Raw genomic sequence first — 22,793 nt, 5'->3', positions numbered from 1 at the left:
AAAAACAAAGAAAAATTTAAAAAAATAATCTCCAGTTAAACTTTCTTCGAAACTATTTCATATAGTATCTCAGCTTACGTGTGATTTTTTTTGCGTAGGTCAATAAAAAAATTCTAAAACGATTCTAATTTAATCTGGATCATTATAGGGAAAAGATAAGAAACCCACTTGGTATTCTTCATTTTTGGACGGGTCCATGACAATCTTATTTTAAAACAACTGTGGGGCAGGAGACAACAACGACACTTTTTCAAGGTTCTGTACAATTTTATTTCCGGTATATGCACAACTATGCACGGGTATATAAATACACAAAGGAACCAGAAGTGAAAACTAAAATGATACACTCACAAGCAACAAAACAAAAAAGAAAAAACAACTGTTAAAGAGGAAAAAGGGTGACGTTGATGCCATTTTGCCATTCAAGTCTGTAAATACATTTCTACAAATTTTCCATTGAAGAAAAATAACTACTTTCGCGACAAGAGAAAATAGGATAAATTCAGCCTCCAGCCAACAGGCCGCTCATTAATGAATCTTTTCAGTTTCTGGCTGAACTCTCGGGAAAGCAAATGGTGTTCAGAAGGTGTTGAAAGAAGATCAAATCAGAGACAGAGATCAGACAGTGAGAACACAGGAGAGAACAGATGAGAGATTGAGTGTGTGAGTGTGTGTGCATGTGTGTGTGTGTGTGTGTGTGTGTACAAATGCAAGGGGAAGTTTCAGGGGTACAATGTGTGACCTGAGACCCCCTCTTGGACACCCAGCACATTCTGTAACATCCCCGAACAGGATATCGCTCATCTCATCAGTTCTGTATATGATTTTTAGGGGAGCCACGGTTACAGAGATTTCCCCAAATGCATCACACAAGATTTGACAGGAAGACTGCATGAAACCCTGCTATAGGTGGAGAATCAGTTGAGAAGGAAAATTTCTGTTCATGTCAGGGGATTGTTAACAGAAACAAAAAGCCGCGCAGGCCAAAAGGGAGACTTTACTAAACGTACCGCACTTGTGCTACATTAGCACATCCTTGAAGGTCATGACACCCCAGCAACTATAACCACCTTTCACCTCAGACTGCACCGCGGAAAGCGAACAGATCGTACCACCTGACGCCTGCCCCAGCGATCGGCTCCCTGTAAGGTGGCTGCAGTGCCGGACAGGCCTGTCTGTTGCTGCAGTAACTCAGGTGTTGGTGCTGACTGCAGAAATTCACTCAAGTCACTAAGTAAAAACCACGGCGAGCTGAGAGCAAACAGCATTCTAAATGATCTCGTTCCCCCGTGAAACCTAAAATTAAGGAACTGTTTCAGCCCCGTGAAATATTTAACGTGTTCTCGCATATGGCTATGCAACCACAGAAGAGGAGATAATGGAGTGAAAATGCTTCCTTCCTGTCTGGCTAAGGCTTCATGTTTGAAGGAGCACCGTTGCCATGGCAGCAGACATGTTCCATTAGCGTTGTAAATGGATTAATATTTGATGCATGATCCTGGGTCTAGCACTTTTGAGGTCACCATTACAGAAACCTTCCCACTATCTCAGCCCATCTGAACCATCATCAGGAACAAAAAATCTGCACTTTTATTTGTATATACTGGAACTGAAGTAAAAACAAACAATGCTTAAGAGACAAAAACAAAATAGATCACTGGACAGAAGCACCTTTCTCCACTCCTGTTTAAAGCAGTTGATTGACTTCCTCATGAGCTTTACAGAAACAGGAAAAAAAGATATAAAGCCGTAACTGAGATGAGGAACACTGGTAGGATTGTGCTGCAGGAGGTGGGAGACGGGCTGGAACTGGAACCCCGTCTGTGATGTAGAAGCAACGCGTCTGAATGAAGGATGACACTGCTGAGCTGCACACGGAAAGTTCCAGAGCCAAGTGTAGCAGGCAGCATGCAGGGTGGAGACCAGGAGAGGGTGTCCTGCACTGTGAGAACTGTATGCACGTGTGGTTTGCGTGTGGGCCACAGCCCGACTGCGCTTCCCGTGAGAGTCTCAGTCATGCTCTGACCGGCCAGCAGGAGGCGATGTCCGCCCGCGCTCTTAAGCCCCGGCTCTAGAGGTCTGCTGTGGGATCGCCCCCGCCAGGGCCCGACTGAGCCCGCTTGATGTACAGATTTAACAGCTTGAGCTGCGAGAGAGAAGGAGAGAGAGAAAGGAGTGCAAACCACTGCTCACGCATGGAGAACGAGTATTCAGGCTGTCCTTAGGATGATTACAATGCGAGAGATGCACAGGTCTGGGGCTGCTTTGAGGTGTCTTTAAATACCCCATCCAAAAAGAAGGGGGAAATGGGGGTGTTTACAAAGGGAGGGGGAGAGGGAGGAGGGAGGAGGGGTCAAGGGCGGGCAGAGGGGGGAGTGGCTAAATGGACAGAGGGCAGGGGTGGGGCGAGGGGTGGGACAGAGGGCAGGGGTGGGGCGAGGGGTGGGACAGAGGGCAGGGGTGGGGCGAGGGGTGGGACAGAGGGCAGGGGTGGGGCGAGGGTGGGACAGAGGGCAGGGGTGGGGCGAGGGGTGGGACAGAGGGCAGGGGTGGGGCGAGGGGTGGGACAGAGGGCAGGGGTGGGGCGAGGGGTGGGGCAGACGGGCGGGGTCCCGGCGCGACTCACCTTGCTGCCGGACAGCAGGCCGAGGTGTGGCTTCAGCTCCTCCCCGATGACGGTGTAAATGGCGACGAGGCAGAACACGCAGGCCTTGCGCACGCTGCTCTCTGTGTTATCGTAGCCCTGGAGGACGAGGCACGCCATGACACACTGCAACACCGCAGCGTCCTACTGCGCGCACACCCAGTCACACACACACCCATTACACACGGTCCCGCACAGTAACTCAATCATACACTTTAACTCACACGTCATACACAGTAACCAAGTCACTCATTAATTCAGTCGTACACAGTAACCCAGTTATACTCAGTAACGCAGACACACACAGACCGGTGACGCATATGCGCCCCACCTGGATGAGCCCGGGGACGATCTCGGGGAGCAGCTGGTTCATATGCTCTCTGGGGATGCGCTCGATTACTTTAGTCTGCATCTTGATGGCGGCCAGGTTCATGGGGTAGTCGGCCGACTGGATGATGGGACACAGGACCTTGATGCACTGCTCTGGGCTGATAGAGGTCGCCAGCATGGCTGCAGTCTCCTCTGCCGCACGCACCACCTGTGTGGGGACAGAGCAGGGTCAGACTCACTGAGGGAGAGACAGTCAGAGACACTGAGGGAGAGAGAGTCAGAGACACTGAGGGAGAGACAGAGAGTCAGACAGAGGGAGCGAGAGAGTCAGACACTGAGGGAGAGAGAGACAGTCAGAGACTGAGGGAGAGACAGAGAGTCAGAGACTGAGGGAGAAACAGAGAGTCAGAGACTCTGAGGGAGAGAGAGAGTCAGAGACTCTGAGGGAGAGAGAGAGTCAGAGACTCTGAGGGAGAGAGAGAGTCAGAGACTCTGAGGGAGAGAGAGAGTCAGAGACACTGAGGGAGAGAGTCAGAGACACTGAAGGAGAGAAAGAGTCAGAGACACTCAGGGTGAGAGAAAGTCAGAGACACTGAGGGAGAGACAGTCAGAGAGAGAGAGAGTCAGACAGAGGGAGCGAGAGTCAGACACTGAGGGAGAGAGAGACAGTCAGAGACAGCGAGGGACAGAGAGAGTCAGAGACACTGAGGGAGAGAAAGAATAATTCCAGAGCACAGGGAAGATGAAAAACAGGGAAATGTCCACAATCTACCCCCCCCCCCATCTCATTTATCCAGTGCTTCCCCTATTGCTCTCCCCGGTCAAAGTCTGAGCGCTCAAAGCAAAGTGTGCAGTTCTACTGACCACTAAACCTGTAAATCAGTCACCTGCACCAAAGTAGCCTCGTGCTGTAAAACAAAGCGTCACTGAGAGCTGAGACCAGGAAAGGCTCGGCAGGGCGAGAAAGAACCGGCTGCAGACCAGCGTTCCTCAGCCCTGTGCTCCAGCGCAGCCCTGTGCTCCAGCTAAGCAGCCCTGTGCTCCAGCTAAGCAGCCCTGTGCTCCAGCTAAGCAGCCCTGTGCTCCAGCTAAGCAGCCCTGTGCTCCAGCGCAGCCCTGTGCTCCAGCTAAGCAGCCCTGTGCTCCAGCGCAGCCCTGTGCTCCAGCGCAGCCCTGTGCTCCAGCGCAGCTCTGGGCTCCAGCGCAGCCCTGTGCTCCAGTGCACACGGTGCGCTCAAACCGCGTTCGCTTAACGGGGTCGGGTGCACTGACCTCCTTGTGAGCGTCTTTGTGGGCCTCCAGGACCTTCATGATGGTGAGCTCTGCGTAGTTCTTGAAGCGCGAGGGCTGACAGTTCAGGATCTCTTTCAGCACTCTCAACGCCAGCGCCCTGATCACATGCTGGGGGAGAGAGCAGGGTGAAATCACTCACAGTGAAACTGTATATACCACACCACTATCATTTACCATTAGCACTCACAGTAACACGGATCATACCTCACCATCAACGCCCAATGACATCATAAAATGTATCATAAACACTCATGATAACATTACACCGCCATCGTTAACTTTCAGCATTTATCAACTTCCTGTGTTACCATCATTCATGAATAATGCTTCAACACAGATTCATTAAAGGTGAAGATCACGCCACTATTTTTTGATGCAGATCACAGAAAGGCTGGGGCCTCTGGCATGCGTGTCTCATTGAGGTTTGTTCAGTCCACAGATGGGTGTGAGTGCGTGCGTGCGTGCGTGTGCATTCATGTGTACAGATCTGTGCATGTATAGATCAGCACGGGTATAGATCTGTGCATGTATAGATCAGCACGGGTATAGATCTGTGCATGTATAGATCAGCACGGGTATAGATCTGTGCATGTATAGATCAGCACGTGTACAGATCTGTGCATGTATAGATCAGCACGTGTATAGATCTGTGCGGTCTTTCGGCTGGCCCCCTACCTCCCGATCCCCCAGGGTCTCCAGCAGGAGCAGCAGGATGGTTTTGAAGTGCTCGTCCCAGACCAGCAGCTGCTTATCCCGAATCAGCTTCATCAACTCGCTCAGCGCCGCCTTCCTCTCCTCCACGCGCTCCTCGTGATTGGACAGATCTTTCAGGATCTCAGCCACCATCTCTGACTGGTCCAAGCTGCTGTCTGTTAGAGCCAGGGAAGGGACAAGTGGGCCAGTAAAGTTAAACGCATTATAAACTGTTTTACAGCCAGGCATAACAGGAAATTAAATGGACAACAGCGCAAAAAAAAAAACTGCAGTTAAGTGATCTGCATAACATAGGAATGAAGTGTAACTGAAATATAGTTGCATTGTTCTTCAAAGTTGTGTTTGATAATGGTTCACAATGGTCAACCTGTCTTTGGTTAGAGCTCAAAAACAAACCCCTGGTCCAGAAGTCAGACTTTATTTCCTCTAAACAAGGATTTTACTGACAACATGAGCAGGCAAGAACACATCAACTGATCTCTCATGAGTTTGACTGCTTGGCTGTCTGACATGAACTTGAAAGAATGTATGACTGATCTGAACATATAAAAAACTATGACGAGTTTGCAGCGAGCTAATTTCCCATGCACGCTCACACACACGCGCTCACACATGCTTACACACGCACGCTCACACACGCTCACACACACGCGCTCACACATGCTTACACACGCACGCTCACACACACTCACACACACACACGCACGCTCACACACACGCGCTCACACATGCTTAAACACGCACGCTCACACACATGTATGCTCACACGCACACTCACACACACACACACACATGCACGCTCACACACGCTCACACACGTACGTACACAGTGCCAATGAGCCCGTGCTGCTGTCCTTGAGAATGGACGAGTCGTCGGAGTAATTGATGGGGTTGTAGTCGCGCGTTCCGCGGGGGCTGGAGTGTTTCAGAGGCAAGGTGTTGAGGAGAGAGGTCTTATTGTCCAACGCGGTGCGGCCAGAGTCCAGGGCGTCCACACCACCGCCCCCAAAGCCGCCCTAGGGGAGAGGCCCAGAGAGGACATGAGTACAAAACCTGGGACCAACAACACAGACACTGGCCCGGAAACGGCCGATGAAAATCTCTGAGCCAAACCAATCAAAAAGCCAGAGAAAAGCACCCTCAGTATCACAAGACATTGTACCATATGTGTAATTTGCCATTATCAGGAGGGTGAAATTAGAATTTGATTAATTCTGGCATCACCAACTGACCATAACTAGTTGGAATGAAAGGCAGAAGGGAAGGAGAGGAAGAAGGGAATGTTTTTCACCCCTCGAGTGGCCTTTGTTTACATCGGGCATGTTTCCCCCACCCCCTGGAATGTCCTGAGCATGTCTTGTGAGGGACAAAATAAGGAGGAGGGGGGAGAGGGGGCTATCCGGTTTCCAGACCCTAATCACCGACCCTGTGCTGAAATGCCAACCCCTGCGGGACCATGAGCCTTTGCAGGGCAGGGCAGCCCAAATTATCCCTTTTATGGAAAACCTGTCCGTGGCAATAACACACGGTACTGATCAGGACAGTGGAGTGGAGCTGGAAACAGTGTGAGTGACAGGTTGGTTTTGAATCCTGAAGGTTGCAGTTTCAAGTCCCAGGCGTTAAATGAGAAATAGCCAGCCAACGGGAATGAAGGTAGGAGAGAGTTTTTAGTCTGTACTCCTATCAGCCTGTTAGATACAGGAGCTCCACAGTTGCATCTGAAGGTAAACCGTGACAAAAACCCAACACTGCCACCCAGAATAAAACGTACCACAGAGGACTGAATTTGCCCCTGTTTCTGTGGAAGCCTGGGGGGCATTTCTAGGATCACAGCATTGGGGTAAAATAACCAGCTCAGATTACAGAGAAAAGCACACAGAGCCAAAATAGCCCCTCTGAAAAGGTGAGCAGCAGGATGGGTTTCACAAACAGCACGTCATCGCTGACACCTGGAGCATTTCCCACATGAACCTGGGAGGGGTTGGGGGCGGGGTCACGCGTGGGACAGCCTGGGGTCTAAGCCAGGGTGGGAATCTCAACCGTCTGCCCTCTATAAAGCCAGCGTGGCCGTGCGAACAGGAGGGACTGTCAGGAGCTCTATAAATACCAGGGAACACCTGTCCTACCGAAAATAAGCAGCCATCTTTACACGCTCATTAGCCAGTTCAGACGGCGTAGTGGTTCCAATGGCATTGTAAGAAAGTCCCATAGGGCATTATAACCATTTATTACGACTCATAAGAAGAACCAGGAGAAATAACAGCACACTGTCTGTCACAAAAAGAAAAAGTGTAAAAAACTAAAATAAAAATGTGTCACCATCGTTATTAACCATTGTTACTCCCCCCCAGGCTTCCCCCGAACTGCCCCGGGACACTCACGGCGTCCCCTTCCCCGTCTCTCTTGCCGTCCCGCCGGGGAGGGTCGTTCATGTCCTCCTGGCTGCGCACGCTGAAGTTCTGGATGGCCTCGGTCACTCCCCGCAGGGAGCTGTAGATGTCGTCCGAGTTCATGTTCTCCGTGTCGTAGTCGAACGCGCTGCGGGGAGGGGAGGGATGGGGACTGCGGTTTGGCATAGCTGACCCTGGTTCATAATAAAACCCCTTCACGAGCAGTAAGGACAACACGGGGATTTGAAGGTCATGCTGTCAGCAACAGGCTGCTAAACAGCTGCTCCTTTAAACTCATACCAGCATGCAGTACTGTATTTATAAAACAGGAAAGAGTACTACTGCACTCTGTATCGTAAAGTAAAACTGTGTGCGTGGGTGTGTGTGCATGTGAAAGAGAGTGTGTGTGTCTATTGAGTGTGCACATGTGCGTGCATGCATATGTGAGTGTTTGTGTGTGTGTTCGTCTGTGCCTGTGTGTGTGTGCGTGCATGTATGTGTCTGTGTATGTGTACATGCCTATATGTGCGTGAATGCGTGCGTGTTTGTGTGTGCGTGTGCATGCGTGTGTCTGTGTGTGTGTATGTGCCTATATGTGTGCGTGAATGCGTGCGTGTTTGTGTGTGTGTGTGCGCATGTACGCCTATGTGTGCGTGTGCATGCGTGTGTGTGTGCGTTTGGGGAGCTGGGTCTCCTCACCTTGGTGAGGGTGTGTTCTGAGAGAGGTTGGTGGGTGAGGAGAGTGGGCTGGACCAGCCGGCCGGGGAGCGGGGGGTGTGTGTGTGTGTGTGTGTGTTTTGGGAGCAGGGTCTCCTTACCTTGGTGAGGGTGTGTTCTGAGAGAGGTTGGTGGGTGAGGTGAGGGGGCTGGACCAGCCGGCCAGGGAGCGGGGGGTGTGTGTGTGTGTGTGTGTGTGTGTGTGTGTTTGGGGAGCAGGGTCTCCTTACCTTGGTGAGGGTGTGTTCTGAGAGAGGTTGGTGGGTGAGGTGAGGGGGCTGGACCAGCCGGCCAGGGAGCGGGGGGTGTGTGTGTGCGTGCAGTGGTGTGTTGTGTTGTGTTTGGGAGCTGGGTTCTACCTTTGGTGAGGTGTGTTCTGAGAGAGTGTCGGAGAGTGAGGGGCTGGACACGCCGGGGGGGGTGGTGTGTGCGCGTGCATGCGTGTGTGTGGTTTGGGGAGCTGTTCCTTACCTTGGTGAGGGTGTGTTCTGAGAGAGGTTGGTGGGAGAGGTGAGGGGGCTGGACCAGCCGGCCAGGGAGCGGGGGGTGTGTGTGTGCGTGTGCATGCGTGTGTGTGTGTGTTTGGGGAGCTGGGTCTCCTTACCTTGGTGAGGGTGTGTTCTGAGAGAGGTTGGTGGGTGAGGTGAGGGGGCTGGACCAGCCGCGGGGAGGGGGGTGTGGTGTGCTTGCATGCGTTGTGTGGTGTTTGGGGAGCTGGGTCTCCTTACCTTGGTGAGGGTGTGTTCTGAGAGAGGTTGGTGGGTGAGGTGAGGGGGCTGGACCAGCCGGCCAGGGAGCGGGGGGTGTGTCGGGCGGTGAGGGGGCTGCCCACTGAGGCCTGCGGAGAGACGGAGCCCACGGTCAAAATGGCCGCTGTGAAGAAGCGCTCTCACTCAATGTGCACGCTGGTGTTTCACTCTCCTGGTCTGGCAAACAGCCTCACATTATTCCAATAAAGCAGACTGAAGCAGGGCACTGCCGTATGACAGGGCAAGAGAGACATTCTCCCCCCTAACTGGGATTTAAAAGCTCAGCTAGGGTGGTTTGGATAACTGCCCTTGCTTATATACACATGACTCGTTTTACCAAATAAGTGAATGGAGGGATATAAACAGGGACAAGACATACATTTGCTAAGCGTTGCCGTAAATAACAGAATATAGGGGCAACGCACAAGCTGAAATCAAACACTGCCATTAGTAAGGGAGTAAATGCGAAATAGGAGGCACCTGCGCAGTGTTGCCGGTGTTGCGCAGGTGGTTCTGCAGGAGTTTGGTGGCCTGGTCCTGGAAGGCTTTAGGCAAAGAGCCCAGCAGCATGGTGAACTCCGGGGTGTTTAGCTGGAAGAGGGAGATCAGGACCGACTGCGCCGCCTGCAAACCACACGGCAACAGCAATCAGCGCCAGCCAATCAGAAAACATTCATTCAGTCAGTTTACTCATAATTTTTGATGAACGTACATTTAAATGACTAAAATAAGTTTAAACACAAAAGATTTTAGACTGCTACAACAAAGGCTTCAGTGGCAAATTTGTTCACTAAAACTAATAAAGAAGATTGTATGGCTACAGTGAGACTAAATTCAAGGCATTTTGGCCATTTAGACTAAGACAATGACTAAAACAGTTAGTATAACCCAACACGAGTACCTTCCTGACATCAGAACTCTTGGACTCTGTGGTCCAGGTGATGATGCGAGAGATGGCCAAAAGAGTCTCGCTGGAATTGACAAAGTCCGTGGGCTCCATCTGCATGGCCAGAGTCTCTATGTACTTCAAGATGCCCGCCTTCACCTAGAGGTGAATAACTACAATGACCAGAATGCAACAGCAACCGTCTGCCATTGTTCCTGCAGTGAACGCACTTTCCCCGTCAAACGAGGCCGGCGCAGCTGAACGCAAAGGCCCGTAAGCACAGGGTGAGGAAAGGAGGGGGGACGGTCTCTCAGCATGGCACTCGTACCTTCAGGTTGGGTGTCTGGGTCTGGTCGACCGTAAACCTCATCAGAATGGCAAACTGCAAGTCCTTGGGGAAGGACTCCCTGCAAAGGAGGAGAGGTGTTATTTTCTAAAAACCGCTGCATTTCTGTGGCTCCACCCCAAACTAAAAATTGACATCAGGACATAATTTTTTTGGGTCAGCTTTTAACCTACACTAAAAGATAATCACACAATACCCTGTTTCTACTTACAGTATTTCCTACAATAGTGGACAAGTATATCTTTCCAAATTGCACCTTCTAATGTTAGGACCACATTTCTTTCATTGCTGAAGCAATTTTACATTTAAAAAAAAGAAAAGAAAAGGTTCAGGGGGACAAATAAGAGTACAGCCCCACTGCACCCAACCCCCGCGCCCACCTGGTGACGTCCAGCGCTTTCTGGACCTTGGACTGGACCGAGCCCAGCAGGTCAGCGCCCATCTTCTTCAGCAGCTGCGTGAGCAGGACGAAGAGCCAGTCCTGCAGGTCCTCCTTATGCACATGGATGAAGTCCACCAGGGTCTCCAGGAACATGCTGAACACCTGCAGGGAGAGCGTGGGTGGGACAGGGTAATGTCACATGGCCCCCCCAGAGACAAACGGTCCCCGCGCCCCTCCGCCCCCCCCCCCCCCCAGCAGGACTACACACACGACGGAGGGAGGAGACCAGTGCAGCACAGCGAGCTCAGGCTTCCACTGGCTTCACTCCCTCCATAAGACAGGAAAGCAAACGTTAGTCTGCAGAGAGACGCTGGAGCTTAGCACTACGGGGTGACACACTTATGACACACAACAGCACAAACACCTATCAAAGCGGATATAAATGAATGATGTTTGGCAGCAAGAGAACAGCCCATGCAAACTAAAAGCAGAAATGAGTGAAGTACATCCAAATCAAGTGAAATGGAAATTTTAAGATTTTAGCAGAGGAACTCAGACAAAGCAAAGCACTTTTCAAGAAAGGAATATGCATAATTGTTTGTAATTTAAGCATTTTATAGCCCCTAAAGCACTAAAATGTCCATGTGTCAGTACATAGTGTAAAATCAGTTTGTCTTTTCTTATTTTATTTTTTGGAGAAGCAAAAGATGAGCTCAGTAGCCACAAAATGACATGGTTAGTCTGAAAGTCATGCAAAGGGACAGCTTTCCAACAAGTACTGAACAAACTTACTCTCTACCGTGAGTTCCACAACAGGGAGGAGGAATGCACAAAAGAGAGATAAATACACAAATTAATCACAATTCAGTTACCTTCAAATTCAAAACACAAGTCTGTTACTGCTTGTGAGACATTACCACAACAACTGCAGACAGAAACCTGTTCAAGTTATTGGGCATTAAACATATTACTCTGAACAAAATGTATATTTGACAGTATCAGTAAGGGTCATTGATAATGTACATAAAACACACTTGGAGGCTTCAATTGACATTTTCGTATCACATAATTTCAGGAAAATAAAAGGCAAATGGTATAATCAGAGAAATGCTGAATGCGTTACTCAGTTAAGTGCACAGTACTGCACAGCTCCTGCAAATTCCTGAGTGTATTCACAAATCTTCACACAAGCCTTGTTGATTTTAATACCTCCAATGGTGTTCCAGTGGAAGTTCAAAACAATTTGTACTTTTTAAACATTGCAAAATGAAACCAATTTTCATTCACCATACAATAAGGAATTTTGAGTGAGAGAGTTTTTAGAATGGCATACAACTAAACACACACCAAATTTTATTTCCTTAGCAGATTCCTGGTAGCAACGCTCTGATATTGGCTGATATGGCAGTCATGTACATGAATAACAGGACGGAGAAAACTTTTACAGAAACTACGGCTATGGAGCTCACTACTGGTCCCAGAGAGGGGTACTGAAACAGAGGGAAGGAGAGTGAGAGAGGCACTGAGACAGAGGGAAGGGGAGTGAGAGAGGCACTGACAGAGGGAAGGAGAGTGAGGGAGGCACTGAGACAGAGGGAAGGGGAGTGAGAGAGGCACTGAGACAGAGGGAAGGAGAGTGAGAAAGGCACTGAGACAGAGGGAAGGAGAGTGAGAGAGGCACTGAGACAGAGGGAAGGGGAGAGTGAGAGGGGCACTGAGACAGAGAGGAGAGTGAGAGAGGCACTGAGACAGAGGGAAGGGGAGTGAGAGAGCACTGAGACAGAGGGAAGGGAGTGAGAGCTGAGACAGGGGAAGAGAGTGAAGAGCACTGAGACAGAGGGAAGGAGAGAGTGAGAGAGGCACTGAGACAGAGGGAAGGAGAGTGAGAGAGGCACTGAGACAGAGGGAAGGAGAGTGAGAGAGGCACTGAGACAGAGGGAAGGGGAGTGAGAGAGGCACTGAGACAGAGGGAAGGAGAGAGTGAGAGAGGCACTGAGACAGAGGGAAGGAGAGTGAGAGGCACTGAGACAGAGGAAGGAGAGTGAGAGAGGCACTGAGACAGAGGGAAGGGAGAGTGAGAGGCACTGAGACAGAGGGAAGGAGAGTGAGAGGCACTGAGACAGAGGGAAGGAGAGTGAGAGAGGCACTGAGACAGAGGGAAGGGGAGTGAGAGAGGCTCTGAGACAGAGGGAAGGAGAGTGAGAGGCACTGAGACAGAGGGAAGGAGAGTGAGAGAGGCACTGAGACAGAGGGAAGGGGAGAGTGAGAGAGGCTCTGAGACAGAGGGAAGGAGAGTGAGAGGCACTGAGACAGAGGGAAGGAGAGTGAGAGAGGCACTGAGACAGAGGGAAGGAGAGTGAGAGAGGCACTGAGACAGAGGGAAGGAGAGAGTGAGAGAGGCACTGAGACAGAGGGAAGGAGAGAGAGAGAGAGGCACTGAGACAGAGGGAAGGAGAGTGAGAGGGCACTGAGACAGAGGGAAGGAGAGTGAAAGAGGCACATGAGACAAGAGGTGAAGCGGAGTGGAGAAGGCACTGAGACAGAGGAAGGAAGTAGAGAGGCACTGAGACAGAGGAAGGGAGAGGAAGAAAAGGCATCTGAACAAGGGAAGGAGAGTAGAGAAGGCACTGAGACAGAGGGAAGGAGAGTGAGAGAGGCACTGAGACAGAGGGAAGGAGAGTGAGAGAGGCACTGAGACAGAGGGAAGGAGAGTGAGAGAGGCACTGAGACAGAGGGAAGGAGAGTGAGAGAGGCACTGAGACAGAGGGAAGGAGAGTGAGAGGCACTGAGACAGAGGGAAGGAGAGTGAGAGGCACTGAGACAGAGGGAAGGAGATTGAAAGAGGTACAGGGAGTATGTGGAATGGTACCTTAAAGGAGGCTGAGCTTATACCGGATTCTGCCGAGCCATAGCACCTGCTTGACAGATCGCCTCGCACATCTCGCTGAAAGTCAAATTTGTTACCATTCATCGGAGGCTGGACATTGCCCTTTCCACACATCCAGGTGGAGTAGGCCGAGAAAAAAAGGATCATGATAATAATAATAATAGGAGTAAGGAGATCAGGCATTTTCAAGGTCACCGTGGTTACCGCTTTTCCAATTACTGCAACGAGCACTCAATCACGTGGCTGGTTAGTAGATTCTGCTACAGTCTGCATCAGTGTGTTATTTGTCATTCTGTGGCGCATGGTCACAGCGGGGTCGCCACTGGAGAGGACGGGAGGAGGGGTTTTGGGGGGGGGGGGTCGAGCGGATTCCTTGCCGAATAAGCGCGTCATTCCTGCGCATCGCACGAGTAGCATGCGGTTAGAACGCTCGGGGGGTAGCAATGCGCGTGAGCTGCACCCCCCCAAAGGTGACCGCAAAGCAGTGCTGCTCCGGCCATGCGGCACTCTGGGCTCCTCTATTTTCGGCAGAATCCGGTATGCGAGGGATGGGAGGGTGAGTGGGGGGTGGGGGGTGGGGGTAGGTGCACCTCGTACGGGGGGCTCACCTTGCTGTGTGGGTCAGCGAACATCCTGGTGAAGATCTCACAGAGTCTCTTCAGCTCCACACGGCTAGTATGGGGGGAGGGGGATAAACAGGAGTGAAAAAAAAAAAAAAAAAAAAAATGGATTACATTTCAGAAGTTTGTACAGATTAGCTCAATAAAGAGAGAACATGCCTGGTCTTTAAGGAGTAAACAAAGCATAGTGACAAATTTATCATACACAGTATTCCTTTGAATACATACAGAGGGCTAGCGTGGACGTTATTTTACACTTGATCGACTGCCAGGCAGAAAGTACACCCTGATTGGTTATGGGAGCGTGTATGTGAGCCCTGATTGGCTACCTGAGGGTCCTCTGGTTCTTGAGGAGGCTCTGCAGGCCCATGAGGCCCTCCTTCCTCTCGGACCAGTTGGCGCTGGCGCAGCGGTTGAGCACCTCGGCCACGTCCTCCGTCTGGCGCATGTAGGTGGGGACGCCGCCGTTGCGCGAGCTCAAGGAGCGCTCCGAGCAGGCGCTGGACGCGTCGCTGTTGGCGTCGTCGTCCGAGTACATCCCGTACGCGTCGTACCTCCGCCTGGCCGGCTTCTTCTGCACGCGGGAGGGGAGGGGGCGGGGCAGAGAGTCAGCGAGTCCCCACCTCGTGTTATTCCATTGGCCGCGATATCAGAAAGCAACGAGTAGTTTTGTGCGTTCGTCATATTAAAACATAAATATGATCCCGCATTTAAGAATTTCACATTTCTATCTACAACCCCCCTCCACTCCCCAGAAACTTCTGTCAACAGAACATCCCGGAGAGAAATCAGACTGTCTAAAGTTTGAGCTGAAAAAACAAGGGTCCCATTTAACCTGCAAATGTACCTGCACCAGCTGTGCTAAATGTACATGGAGCTTACAGTCCCTGTAATGCTGGGCTCCCCCAGTCAGCAGGGACAGCAACGCAGTCCACACATTGGAGGGGAAAAGAAAGGGAAATCTACCTTACTCCTCATGTCTCCCAACAGCTGAGAGCATTAAGAGACAAAAGCGATCATTAGTGAACAGTTATCAGGCCGAGAGAGAGATGAGTGAAAGCGAACACACATCTATACTGCTCTGCTTTGCTTGTGTTTAACAAGTCACTATCGTCAAGATCAGAGATGCGTCAAACACCTGTGGATTCTTCAAGGCTTGGACCAGTGAGTTTCTCTTTGCATATTTTGTCATGTAACTTGTATTTTATCATTACTACAAGTTATTTTCAAATGTGTAAATATGGCTTTCATTGCAGCCTGACATAAGTAACAATGAATAAAGTTTATCATTATTATTATTGAAAATGGCTGGCCAAGCGGTTTTCATTTTTATACTGTTGGAAAGCCTTCATCACACTGCGTAACTGGTTGTGTGGTGTGAGAGGAGTGTGTGTGTATGTAGGGTGTGATATTAGTGTGAGGGAAACATCAGGAGTGTGTGTGTATGTAGGGTGTGATACAGTATTAGTGTGAGGGAGGCAACAGGAGTGTGTGAGTATGTAGGGTGTGATATTAGTGTGAGGGAAACATCAGGAGTGTGTGAGTATGTAGGGTGTGATATTAGTGTGAGGGAAACATCAGGAGTGTGTGAGTATGTAGGGTGTGATATTAGTGTGAGGGAGGCATCAGGAGTGTGTGAGTATGTAGGGTGTGATACAGTATTAGTGTGAGGGAGGCAACAGGAGTGTGTGTGTATGTAGGGTGTGATACAGTATTAGTGTGAGGGAAACATCAGGAGTGTGTGTGTATGTAGGGTGTGATACAGTATTAGTGTGAGGGAAACATCAGGAGTGTGTGTGTATGTAGGGTGTGATACAGTATTAGTGTGAGGGAGGCAACAGGAGTGTGTGTGTATGTAGGGTGTGATATTAGTGTGAGGGAAACATCAGGAGTGTGTGTGTATGTAGGGTGTGATACAGTATTAGTGTGAGGGAGGCAACAGGAGTGTGTGTGTATGTAGGGTGTGATACAGTATTAGTGTGAGGGAGGCATCAGGAGTGTGTGTGTATGTAGGGTGTGATACAGTATTAGTGTGAGGGAGGCAACAGGAGTGTGTGTGTATGTAGGGTGTGATACAGTATTAGTGTGAGGGAGGCAACAGGAGTGTGTGTGTATGTAGGGTGTGATACAGTATTAGTGTGAGGGAGGCAACAGGAGTGTGTGCATGTAGGGTGTGATACAGTATTAGTGTGAGGGAGGCAACAGGAGTGTGTGTGTATGTAGGGTGTGATACAGTATTAGTGTGAGGGAGGCAACAGGAGTGTGTGTGTATGTAGGGTGTGATACAGTATTAGTGTGAGGGAGGCAACAGGTGTGTGTGTATGTAGGGTGTGATACAGTATTAGTGTGAGGGAGGCAACAGGAGTGTGTGTGTATGTAGGGTGTGATACAGTATTAGTGTGAGGGAGGCAACAGGAGTGTGTGTGTATGTAGGGTGTGATACAGTATTAGTGTGAGGGAGGCATCAGGAGTGTGTGTGTATGTAGGGTGTAATACAGTATTAGTGTGAGGGAGGCAACAGGAGTGTGTGTGTATGTAGGGTGTGATACAGTATTAGTGTGAGGGAGGCAACAGGAGTGTGTGTGTATGTAGGGTGTGATACAGTATTAGTGTGAGGGAAACATCAGGAGTGTGTGTGTATGTAGGGTGTGATACAGTATTAGTGTGAGGGAAACATCAGGAGTGTGTGAGTATGTAGGGTGTGATACAGTATTAGTGTGAGGGAAACATCAGGAGTGTGTGTGTATGTAGGGTGTGATACAGTATTAGTGTGAGGGAGGCAACAGGAGTGTGTGTGTATGTAGGGTGTGATACAGTATTAGTGTGAGGGAGGCAACAGGAGTGTGTGAGTATGTAGGGTGTGATACAGTATTAGTGTGAGGGAGGCAACAGGAGTGTGTGTATTTAGGGTGTGATACAGTATTAGTGTGAGGGAGGCAACAGGAGTGTGTGTATTTAGGGTGTGATACAGTATTAGTGTGAGGGAGGCAACAGGAGTGTGTGTATTTAGGGTGTGATACAGTATTAGTGTGAGGGAGGCAACAGGAGTGTGTGCATGTAGGGTGTGATACAGTATTAGTGTGAGGGAGGCAACAGGAGTGTGTGCATGTAGGGTGTGATACAGTATTAGTGTGAGGGAGGCAACAGGAGTGTGTGTATTTAGGGTGTGATACAGTATTAGTGTGAGGGAGGCAACAGGAGTGTGTGCATGTAGGGTGTGATACAGTATTAGTGTGAGGGAGGCAACAGGAGTGTGTGTATTTAGGGTGTGATACAGTATTAGTGTGAGGGAGGCAACAGGAGTGTGTGCATGTAGGGTGTGATACAGTATTAGTGTGAGGGAGGCAACAGGAGTGTGTGTATGTAGGGTGTGATACAGTATTAGTGTGAGGGAGGTAACAGGAGTGTGTGAGTATGTAGGGTGTGATACAGTATTAGTGTGAGGGAGGCAACAGGAGTGTGTGTGTATGTAGGGTGTGATACAGTATTAGTGTGAGGGAGGCAACAGGAGTGTGTGTGTGTGTAGGGTGTGATATTAGTGTGAGGGAAACATCAGGAGTGTGTGTGTATGTAGGGTGTGATACAGTATTAGTGTGAGGGAGGCAACAGGAGTGTGTGCATGTAGGGTGTGATACAGTATTAGTGTGAGGGAGGCAACAGGAGTGTGTGTGTAGGGTGTGATACGTATTAGTGTGAGGGAGGCAACAGGAGTGTGTGATGTAGGGTGTGATACAGTATTAGTGTGAGGGAGGCAACAGGAGTGTGTGTGTATGTAGGGTGTGATACAGTATTAGTGTGAGGGAGCAACAGGAGTGTGTGTGTATGTGTGATACAGTATTAGTGTGAGGGAGAACAGGAGTGTGTGTGATGTAGGGTGTGATACAGTATTAGTGTGAGGGAGGCAACAGGAGTGTGTGTATGTAGGGTGTGATACAGTATTAGTGTGAGGGACAACAGGAGTGTGTGTATGTAGGGTGTGATATTAGTGTGAGGGAGGCAACAGGAGGTGTGTGTATGTAGGGTGTGATACAGTATTAGTGTGAGGGAGGCAACAGGAGTGTGTGTGTATGTAGGGTGTGATACAGTATTAGTGTGAGGGAGGCAACAGGAGTGTTGTGTATGTAGGGTGTGATACAGTATTAGTGTGAGGGAGAACACGAGTGTGTGTGTATGTAGGGTGTGATACAGTATTAGTGTGAGGGAGGCAACAGGAGTGTGTGTGTGTAGGGTGTGATACAGTATTAGTGTGAGGGAGGCAACAGGAGTGTGTGTATGTAGGGTGTGTACAGTATTAGTGTGAGGGAAACAGGAGTGTGTGTGTATGTAGGGTGTGATACAGTATTAGTGTGAGGGAGGAACAGGAGTGTGTGTGTATGTAGGGTGTGATACAGTATTAGTGTGAGGGAACATCAGGAGTGTGTGTGTATGTAGGGTGTGATACAGTATTAGTGTGAGGGAGACATCAGGAGTGTGTGTGTATGTAGGGTGTGATACAGTATTAGTGTGAGGGAGACACAGGAGTGTGTGTGTATGTAGGGTGTGATACAGTATTAGTGTGAGGGAGGCAACAGGAGTGTGTGTGTATGTAGGGGTGATCGTATTAGTGTGAGGGAAACATCAGGAGTGTGTGTGTATGTAGGGTGTGATACAGTATTAGTGTGAGGGAGGCAACAGGAGTGTGTGTGTAGTGTAGGTGTGTGTAATATTAGTGTGAGGGGCACATCAGGAGTGTGTGTGTATGTAGGGTTGTGATACAGTATTAGTGTGAGGGAGGCAACAGGAGTGTGTGTGTATGTAGGGTGTGATACAGTATTAGTGTGAGGGAGCAACAGGAGTGTGTGTGTATGTAGGGTGTGATACAGTATTAGTGTGAGGGAGAGCAACAGGATGTGTGTGTATGTAGGGTGGATACGTATTAGTGTGAGGGACAATCAGGAGTGTGTGTGTATGTAGGGTGTGATACAGTATTAGTGTGAGGGAGGCAACAGGAGTGTGTGATGTAGGGTGTGATACAGTATTAGTGTGAGGGACACAGGAGTGTGGTGTATGTAGGGTGTGATACAGTATAGTGTGAGGGAGGCAACAGGAGTGTGTGTGTATGTAGGGTGTGTATTAGGACAGAGGTGTATGTAGGGGTGAACGTAGGAGGGAGGCAACAGGAGTGTGTGATGTAGGGTGTGATACAGTTAGGTGAACACAGGAGTGTGTGTGTATGTAGGGTGTGATACAGTATAGTGTGAGGGAGGCAACAGGAGTGTGTGTGTATGTAGGGTGTGATATTAGTGTGAGGGAAACATCAGGAGTGTGTGTGTATGTAGGTGTGATACAGTATTAGTGTGAGGGAGAGCACAGGAGTGTGTGTATGTAGGGTGTGACATATTAGTGTGAGGGAAACACAGGAGTGTGTGTGTATGTAGGGTGGATACAGTATTAGTGTAGGCAGCAACAGGAGTGTGTAGTATGTAGGGTGTGATACAGTATAGTGTGAGGACAAACAGGAGTTGTGTGATATGTAGGGTGATACAGTATTAGTGTGAGGAGACACACAGGAGTGTGTGCATGTAGGGTTGTCAATAAGTAATAGGTGTGAGAGAGCATACAGGAAACACGGTGTGTGATATGTACGTGGATAAGTATAGTGTGAGGGGCAACAGGAGGTAGTGAAGTAGAGGTGTGATACAGTTGATATTAGGGAGCGAACAAAGGAGTGTGTGATATGTAGTGTAACAGTATTAGTGAGGGAGGCAACAAGGAGTGTGTGTATGTAGGGTGTAATATTAGTGTGAGGGAGACAACGAGTCAGAGTGATAAGATTAGTGTGGGGATGTAGAGGGTAGGTGATACAGTATTATGTAGAAGATGGATGAGGAACGATCGAGGCACAGGTGTGTGCATTAGGGTGTATACAGTATGTAAGGCACAGGAGTGTTTAGTGTCAAGATAGCGAGATCACAAGAGTTCGTGAATTAGAGCTGTGAAAGAAGTTCAGGATCAGCATGTGCTGCGGTATGTACTGCAAGACACCAACATCCAAATTCCGAACTGGGTACAGATCAAGAGCAGTATGACTGTACCATTACAATCAAGAACCATGGGAACATCAGAGCGTATACGTCAGTCACATGAGACCATAGTCAGACACACACACAGAGCAGCATACATCAGACACACACAGAGCACTGTACATCAGACACTCAAGCACACACAGCACCAGTCACACACAGAGCAATATACATCAGTTACACAAAGAGCACCAAACATCAGAAACACAAAGAGCACAAAACGTCAGACACACACAGAGCAGCATACATCAGACACATACACACACACACACACACAGCACTATACGTAAGAAATGGAGAGAAACGCACTCAGAGGGCAAAAACAGAATCTCAGAGAGACTAAGTGAGCCATACACACAGAGAAAATGCACACTCATAGCTGGCAGGACTACAGATTTCACTTCCCATAAATTTCAAGTGAAATTTTGAGCTGTGCAGAAAGAATTCTTAAATCTTATGGATTTTCAGTCACTCCAATAAAACACACAAAAAATATTTAGGGAACATTTACAATAACAAAATCAGAAAAATAAAGAAAAACGCAAACAGGTGCAGGACATGTAGGAGTGATGGAATATAATAATGCAAATAAAATGGAACCCAAATTGTGCTCACCAAGATGTGTGAAAGTAACATACACTTTTAAAACGTGTTGCAGAAATACACACAGAATGTGCAGATGACTATTCAGGCTGCAGAAAGCACCGCTACAGACAGGCATTCTCCACGAGGCTTGTCTTCAGCCTCAAAGCCCAGCTGTGCTTTCTTACTGACACACCTGCAGCTTTCTACAGCACTGAACAGTCCAGAGGATGGCCAATAAATAAATGACAAAAAAAAAAACACCCAAATGATGTCTACGTTAACTGATAAAGCCTCATAAACAAGGAAGACTCCAAAACACCAGGTCAAAACAACAAGAGGCGCAGAGAAAAAGTTTAAAATATCATCGACTCTGTGATGATGTGTAAAACCTCGGCCTTCACCTGCAGCCCCAAACACATCCTGGGTGTGGAGGGCCCCGGTGGACCTGGAGACGTGTCGGGGTGCTGGAACGCAGAACCACACAGAGCCCCGAGCTGTTAGCACCGGCCGCAGGGCCAAACGCACAGGGGAGGGGGGGGAGGGGTGGGGTGAGCGGGAGGGGGGTGACAGCCAGGGGCGGGGGTATTATGGCCTGGGGGACAGGACCAGAAACATGCATAGAGCTACGGATATACACACTGCCAAAGCCGCTTTTCCTTCCAGCTTATCAGCTGTGGTAATAAATACATAAATAAATCATTAACAAACCTCCAACCAGCTCAAGCTTTATTCAATATGCTACCCTGAAGACAGACCATAATAATTGCACTGCCGTAAAGATGGACAGGAAGACTGGTTCTGCCCTGAAGACAGACAGGAAGACCGGTTCTGCCCTGGAAACAGACAGGAAAACCGGTTCTGCCCCGAATAGAAACAGGAACATCGGTTCTGCCCAGAAGACAGACAAGAAGATCAGTTCTGTCGCAGGTTCTGCTGAGCAGAGTTTATTATCAAGTCCAAAGTAACGTAAACTACCTCCAGTAAATGTCAAACTCGCTGTTGACACAGGCAAAGGAAGTGCAGGAGGATTAATTACAGAAGAAATCAACTCGCTTTCTTCTTATATTAAAAGGCCCAATATGTCACACGCTGAAACAGAGTCCACACACTGCTCATGTGCAGCATGCGGACATATGGCTGGGCAAAAATCACACATGGCAAAAACAATAAATCTGAATTTATTGTCCAAAATAGAAACTACCAGTCATGAAACAAACAGGACCTGTGGTCAGTGTCAATAAATTAAACTAAAGTGTTAAGTATTCTATGATGAAGCAAAGCGACAATCATCAGCCAACGGAACTCAAAACCCAAAGCGATAGACAAAGATCATGCAGTCTCATCGCGATCCCCAAACTACAGACAGCGTTCTCGTCACGTTCCTGCAATGTTTTATACATGCAATGTTTGAGGTGTCCCCGTCCACCCCTGCAAGATCCACACCAGGGTTATCAAATAAAGGCCAGGGCCACAGTGCTCCCCGCCACAGCAGCACATACACGGCTGAAGCCAATCAGCTCGCTTCTATGTCCGATTTCTGAAGCATTACGGAGAACACAGAAATCCGACGGACCGCGGAAAACCCGCTGGATAAGGACAAAAAGAAGAATAGATGGAAGGAGGCCAAGAGGAGGATGAAGGAAGGAGCAGAGAGAAAGAAGGATAGCGGATGGGTCACATGCGCCGCGCCCACCCCCCCTCCCCCCCCATGAAGACTGACACATGGACGAATGCAGACTTTACCAGTGATCTGGTGCCAGAAGGGTTGGGACTGGGGTATCGGGGCGGGGCCATGCACAGCAGGTAGATGATTGGGCAAGGTGGGCTTGACTGACTTACCCAGGGGCTGGAAAGAGCGGACAGGACTGGCGTCCCTGCTGCTCTCGCGGCTGGCCTCCCGGCTGCAGCCCTGACTCATGCTAGGCCGAGGGATTCGGCTACCGCGCGCTAGCGGGAATCAGGGACAGGCGCAGCCGGCCAAGAGCAGCCGAAGGGTGGCAGAATGGAGAAAGAGAATAAGAGAACAGTCATTGGATAGGGAAAAGGGAAAAGGAATGAATTTCAACCCCAACAGTGCTTCGTGTTCCCTACCATGAATATACACTTTTGTTCATTTTTTTCCACACATTGTTAAGAAAATGTGTTATGGTTACAAATACAGAGCCAGGTGGAACCCCTTGGGAGGAAT

The 22,793-nt window shown here is 49.3% G+C and overlaps 1 protein-coding gene across 1 annotated transcript in view; it reads right to left on the bottom strand.

Annotated features, from left to right (window-relative positions):
* Positions 1 to 246: 246 nt before the first annotated feature.
* clasp2 (cytoplasmic linker associated protein 2) overlaps positions 247 to 22,793 on the bottom strand; it is a 79,794-nt gene continuing 57,247 nt past the window's right edge. Inside the window, exons 22-38 of the mRNA XM_064345571.1 lie at positions 22,121 to 22,552; positions 21,007 to 21,069; positions 14,288 to 14,609; positions 13,947 to 14,010; positions 11,244 to 11,246; positions 10,450 to 10,613; positions 10,052 to 10,130; positions 9,739 to 9,882; positions 9,318 to 9,461; positions 8,817 to 8,926; positions 7,363 to 7,519; positions 5,808 to 5,997; positions 4,943 to 5,136; positions 4,247 to 4,375; positions 2,976 to 3,182; positions 2,627 to 2,743; positions 247 to 2,146 (exon numbers count right to left, since the gene is read on the bottom strand). Coding sequence (XP_064201641.1) covers positions 2,072 to 2,146; positions 2,627 to 2,743; positions 2,976 to 3,182; positions 4,247 to 4,375; positions 4,943 to 5,136; positions 5,808 to 5,997; positions 7,363 to 7,519; positions 8,817 to 8,926; positions 9,318 to 9,461; positions 9,739 to 9,882; positions 10,052 to 10,130; positions 10,450 to 10,613; positions 11,244 to 11,246; positions 13,947 to 14,010; positions 14,288 to 14,609; positions 21,007 to 21,069; positions 22,121 to 22,552 — 2,594 coding nt within the window. The 3' untranslated portion in view covers positions 247 to 2,071. The remainder of the gene's footprint in view (positions 2,147 to 2,626; positions 2,744 to 2,975; positions 3,183 to 4,246; positions 4,376 to 4,942; positions 5,137 to 5,807; positions 5,998 to 7,362; positions 7,520 to 8,816; positions 8,927 to 9,317; positions 9,462 to 9,738; positions 9,883 to 10,051; positions 10,131 to 10,449; positions 10,614 to 11,243; positions 11,247 to 13,946; positions 14,011 to 14,287; positions 14,610 to 21,006; positions 21,070 to 22,120; positions 22,553 to 22,793) is intronic.

This window comes from Anguilla rostrata, chromosome 8 (assembly GCF_018555375.3).
Source record: "Anguilla rostrata isolate EN2019 chromosome 8, ASM1855537v3, whole genome shotgun sequence".
NCBI lineage: Eukaryota > Metazoa > Chordata > Actinopteri > Anguilliformes > Anguillidae > Anguilla > Anguilla rostrata.
This window is presented reverse-complemented; position numbering and strand designations above follow the sequence as displayed.